This window comes from Mustela nigripes, chromosome 6 (genome assembly GCF_022355385.1).
Source record: "Mustela nigripes isolate SB6536 chromosome 6, MUSNIG.SB6536, whole genome shotgun sequence".
NCBI classification, from domain to species: Eukaryota; Metazoa; Chordata; class Mammalia; order Carnivora; family Mustelidae; genus Mustela; species Mustela nigripes.
The window spans coordinates 90308596-90314420 of NC_081562.1; the positions used below are offsets into that span (position 1 = coordinate 90308596).

A 5825-nucleotide genomic window follows, 5' to 3' on the forward strand; every position below is an offset into this window, starting at 1 on the left:
TCTCCCTCTAATTTCCATCAAATTTATCTCCTTAAAATATCAACAATTTATACCATCATATAGGTTATTCGCCAGTAGAATTACAAACTGAAGATGGAATTCTCTGTCCAGATGCTCTGGAAATGCAAACTATTGTTTCTCCTGGCATACCCATCTTCAAAACCTGAATGAACATTGTGTTACTCTATCTGAAATGTCGCTTGCTAACCTTATTTTAGACAATTAAATCACTCTTATTTTTCTACTGGGATTGCCAATTTCTTTCTGTTTTTCTTTCCTATTTAGAACTGGAAAAATAGAGGATAGTAATGGGAAACCACACACGAGCAATAGTGTTTATACTGGCAGGTTTGACTGATGACCCACAATTGAAAGTTGTGTTGTTTGTCTTTCTGCTTCTCACCTACTTGCTGAGTGTCACTGGCAATCTGACCATCATCACACTCACCCTGGTGGATACTCACCTCAAGACCCCCATGTATTTTTTCCTTAGGAATTTTTCCTTCCTAGAAATTTCCTATACTACTACATGCATCCCTAAATTGTTGGTTACTATGGCAACTGGAGACAAAACCATTACCTATGATAATTGTATTACTCAAGTGTTTTTTGCCTTCCTTCTTGGTGCATCTGAATTTTACTTGCTGGCTGCTATGTCCTATGACCGCTATGTTGCCATCTGTAAACCCCTGCATTACACAACCATCATGAACAGTAAGATCTGCATTCAACTTGTCTTCTGTTGTTGGCTTGCTGGATTCTTTACCATCTTTGTTCCTCTCCTCTTGGGACTAAAGCTTGACTTCTGTGCGTCCAAAATTATTGACCATTTCTACTGTGATACAACTCCCCTCATGCAGATCTCATGCTCAGACACACAGCTCGTTGAGACCATGGGGTTCATTTCTGCATCGATGACACTTGTGGTCACATTGCTAATGGTTATAATTTCATATGCTTTTATTGCCTTAACAATTCTAAAAATCCCTTCAAGTAAGCAGAAGAAAAAAGCTTTTTCAACATGTTCTTCTCACATGATTGTGATATCCCTCTCTTATGGCAGCTGCATCTTCATGTATGTTAAACCTTCAGTTAAACAAAGAATATCTTTTTCCAAGGGAATTGCAGTGCTCAATACTTCCGTGGCCCCACTATTGAATCCTTTCATCTATACTTTAAGGAACCAGCAAGTGAAAAAAGCTTTCATGAACATGATACACAGGGTTGTTTCTTTCTCAAGCAAATGAGTGTCCTGTTGCATTTTATACAAAGGAAATAAACAAAGGAACCCCTAATAATATCAATGTATCCAGTAGTAGCTTCCAATACACAGTTTCTTCTGGTTTGTTTTTATTTTTTTATTTTGTATTTTTTGCTTCCATGTCTATGATATTCATCTTTACCTCTTCTCAAGCTCTATTTGCACAAAAAAATCTTTGTTACAAAGAATTTAATTTTCTTTATGTCCTTCAAGAGATATTTTTTTTTCTCATCTCAATTCTTTTACCTGTGAATATCTGAAAGAAATGGAGGTAAGCTTTCAGTCTGTCTGTTATCTTTGAATTCTAGTCAAGAATATAAAGTATTTTTTTCTCATTCTTTCTAAAAGAAATAAATCTTTAAAAAAATAAAACTAATAAAACATTGTGCATTAGAGTTTATTCCATTGAAACCAGTTGTTTAGTTTGTGTGAGAGAATTATGAGAAATTATAAATATTTCAATTAAACCTGACAAATAATATATTAGAAATCATAAGAAATTATTGAGCATACCTGCCTCCTGAAGGGTGGAACAGCATAATAATTTCAGCAAATACCTAAGCCTGGTTTGAAAATCATAATATACACATCAACTTCAGATGATTTCATGAGAATAAATGTGTTGAAAAAATTATAAATTATTAATCACACATATTCTTGTATCTTTTGAAAGATGAAACTAAGGATAGCATTTTGTATCTCTCTTTTGTTTAACTTTCCTATAATTTCCTATAATTATGTTTCTTCCCATACATGGTATAGATTTAGAAAAGTATCATCTCATTTACTGATTTTTTTTTTAAGATTTGATTTATTTATTTGACAGACAGAGATCACAAGTAAGTAGAGAGGCAGGCAGAGAGAGAGAGAGGAGGAAGCAGGTTCCCTGCTGAGCTGCGAGCCCAATGCAGGGCTTGATCCCAGGACCTTGAGATCATTACCTGAGCCAAAGGCAGAGCCACTGAGCCATCCAGGAGCCCCTCATTTACTGAATTTAATATCAAATGATAACTAGGTAGATTGATACAGTTAGCAAAAAGTATCATAACGATAAAAAAATAATGAATGAGTTTACCTGTGTAAAGTAAAAGTATAGAAGAATATTCAGGATTTATAACTTAAATTCAGAAACTGGATTAAAAATGAAATATGAAAGTATGGCATTGGAAAAACATGAATTAAAAATCTATTTTTAAGGGAAGCTTTTGGAAATGGGTTATAGTTGACACTGACATTTAGAATTTCTTTAGTCATTTCTTTTTCTTTAATACCAAAGAAATTTCTTTCTTTAAAATGTTCTGATATTTTAAAATATTCATATAACAAGGATTCAAATTAAAAATAATCAGTTAAGTTTCTTTTTGGAAAATAGGAACTATATAAATTTTCCAAAAGAGAGAATATCTCTCAGGATATGATAATAGCTAAGCTGATCTGGTACATGATTTAGCTAATATTTTATGCAGAAAAAAAAAAAAAAAAACTTGCTCATGATCAGATTCTGAAACTGTGTCTTTCTTTGGTTGTTAGCATTTTTTTAAAAATCACCTTGTAATAACATTATGGTTTAGTAAGTTTAGCCTAATTATTTTTTATTTGCATTTTTTATTTCAATTCTAGTTATTTAGCATATATTGCAAAATCGGCTTCAGGATAGAATTTAGTGATCCATCACTTAAATGTAATGCCCAGTGCTCATCACAATGAGTGCCTTCCTTAATACTCATCACCCATTTGACCTACAAACCTCCCTCAGTTTAACCATTTTTATTGTGAAGTTTTGGTGAGATTCATAGAAGGTAAATAACAATCAGTGGAGATGGAGTTTATCTGGATTAGACAAACAAATGAGACTTTTCTGTAAATTGTTGTTTTCTTCTTTATATTTCTAAGGTATAGTGTTGAACATGATAAAAATATCACTCTGCCAAATCCCTACCTAAATATTTTAATGTATTCCTTCTGCCAAAATTTCTCCTTCTTGAAAATCTCATTTATGCTGATTTATTTCCCTAAATTGTTGATAACTCCCATGACAAAGACTAAACATTTCCCTAGAGTATTGGTACAACTCAATTATTTTTTCTTCTTCTTTTGGGGAGCTTCAGAAATTTTGTGTTCATATGTCCTATGACTACTCTGTTGTGGTCTGCAATCCACTGAGTCACTTGATCATTATTCTCAGCAAAATGTGCTACCAACTTGTATCAAGTTGTACTCAGTTCATGGGAACTAGATTCATCTTTTAACATACTTTGAGGCACAGATTGATGTTCACTTGATGGTATTTGAATATCTAATTTTTTTTAGCACTAAGTGCTGAACATTGTGCTACATCCATTGAATCACTAAAGAAAAACTCTCTAAGACAGAAAACAGAAAACAATAGCAAAAAACAATGAAAACAGAAGTCAAATCTTTAGGACATAAACATAATTGATATCTCTAGTTAAATCCATCAGGGAAAAATAGAAGGCACAAATTACTGATGTTAGCACTATAATATGACTTCACTACAGATTCTTTGGATATTGAAATTATAATGACATAATATGAACCAGTTTTTGGCAAAAAATAGATATTTTATATGAAATGGATAAAATCCTTATAAAACATAAACTTCCAAAGCAGTCAGAAGGAATTTATAAATGGAAAACTCTATAATAGCTAAAGCAAATGATTCATAGTTAGAAATGTCCCCTCTATACACATGCACACACACACACACATATCTAGGTTTAGATGGCTTCACTTATGAATTATACTAAATAATTCTAAAAATACCAACTATACACACATTCTCCAAAAAAGTGGAGGGCAGAATACTCAATTCACCCTAAGCCCTCATTATCATGACACAAAAACACAGGAAAGGCTTTAAAAGAAAAAAATAAATTCAGAAAATTACTTATGAGTACAGATAAAGAAATTCTAAGAATAATATATTAAAATTCAATCCAATAGCATATAACAATGGTAGTATACTATGATGAAATGGAAGTTATTTATAAAATGTACTGTCCATTTAACATTAGAAAATGTATTGATATAACCCTTAACATGCATACACAAATGTATCCAATAGTATGAGAAAAAAATAATAGCATTGAAAAGAGAAATAGATGAATCCTTATCATATTAGAAATTTCAGCAACTCTATCCAAAATGGGCAGAAGTAGCAGCCATATAATTGGTAAGGACATAGTTGAACACAACATCAAGAATCAACTGTATATAATTGACATCTGTAGACTATTTCAACCAACAACAGCTATATACCTTTTCTTCCCAAGCACACCAAGACATATCATATTCTGGGCCATAAAACACACTAAAAATTTTGAGGACTAGAATTGATACTGTATTGGGTCTCAAACCACATGGTATTAAAATAAAATCAGTGAAAAGGATGAATGAGAAAATTTAAATTATGTGTAGATTAAATAACACTTCTAAAAACACATGGGTCAAAAAAGAAATCTCAATAGGCATTTAAAATTCTTTATTTATTATTTATTTATTTAGGTTTTTTTTTTATTATGTTCAGTTAGCCAACATATAGTACATCATTAGTTTTTTTTTTAATTTTTTAAAATTTTTATTAGGATTTTTAAATTGTTTTTATTATTTTTTAATTTATTTTTAGATAACAGTATTCATTATTTTTGCACCACACCCAGTGCTCCATGCAATCTGTGCCCTCTATAATACCCACCACCTGGTACCCCAACCTCCCAACAAACACTCCTTCAAAACCCTCAGATTGTTTTTCAGAGTCCATAGTCCTCTGGTTCACCTCCCCTTCCAATTTCCCCCAACTCCCTTCTCCTCTCTAACTCCCCATGTCCTCCATGCTATTTGTTATGCTCCACAAATAAGTGAAACCATATGATAATTGACTCTCTCTGCTTGACTTATTTCACTCAGCATCATCTCTTCCAGTCCCGTTGATGTTGCTACAAAATTTGGGTATTCATCCTTTCTGATGGAGGCATAATACTCCATAGTGTATATGGACCACATCTTCCTTATCCATTCATCCATTGAAGGACATCTTGGTTCTTTCCACAGTTTGGCGACCGTAGCCATTGCTGCTATAAACATTGGGGTACAGATGGCCCTTCTTTTCACTGCCTCTGTATCTTTGTGGTAAATACCCAGTAGTGCAATTGCAGGGTCATAGGGAAGTTCTATTTTTAATTTCTTGAGGAATCTCCACACTGTTTTCCAAAGAGGCTGCACCAACTTGCATTCCCACCAACAGTGGAAGGGGCTTCCCCTTTCTCCAGATCCCCTCCAACACATGTTGTTTCCTGTCTTGCTAATTGTGGCCATTCTAACTCGTGTAAAGTGATATCTCAATGTGGTTTTAATTTGAATCTCCCTGAGGGCTAGTGATGATGAACATTTTTTCATGTGTCTGATAGCCATTTGTATGTCTTCATGAGAGACGTGTCTGTTCATATCTTCTGCCCATTTTTTGATATGATTGTTTTGTGTGTGTTGAGTTTGAGGAGTTCTTTATAGATCCTGGATATCAACCTTTTGTCTGTACTGGCATTTG

At 33.1% G+C, this 5825-nt stretch overlaps 1 protein-coding gene across 1 annotated transcript; it reads left to right on the forward strand.

Moving 5' to 3' along the window:
* Positions 1 to 308: 308 nt before the first annotated feature.
* LOC132020755 (olfactory receptor 6C74-like) lies at positions 309 to 1247 on the forward strand. Its single transcript, XM_059404904.1, has one exon. It carries the CDS (start codon positions 309 to 311, stop codon positions 1245 to 1247), a length of 939 nt encoding a protein of 312 aa, XP_059260887.1.
* The last annotated feature ends 4578 nt before the right edge of the window (positions 1248 to 5825 follow it).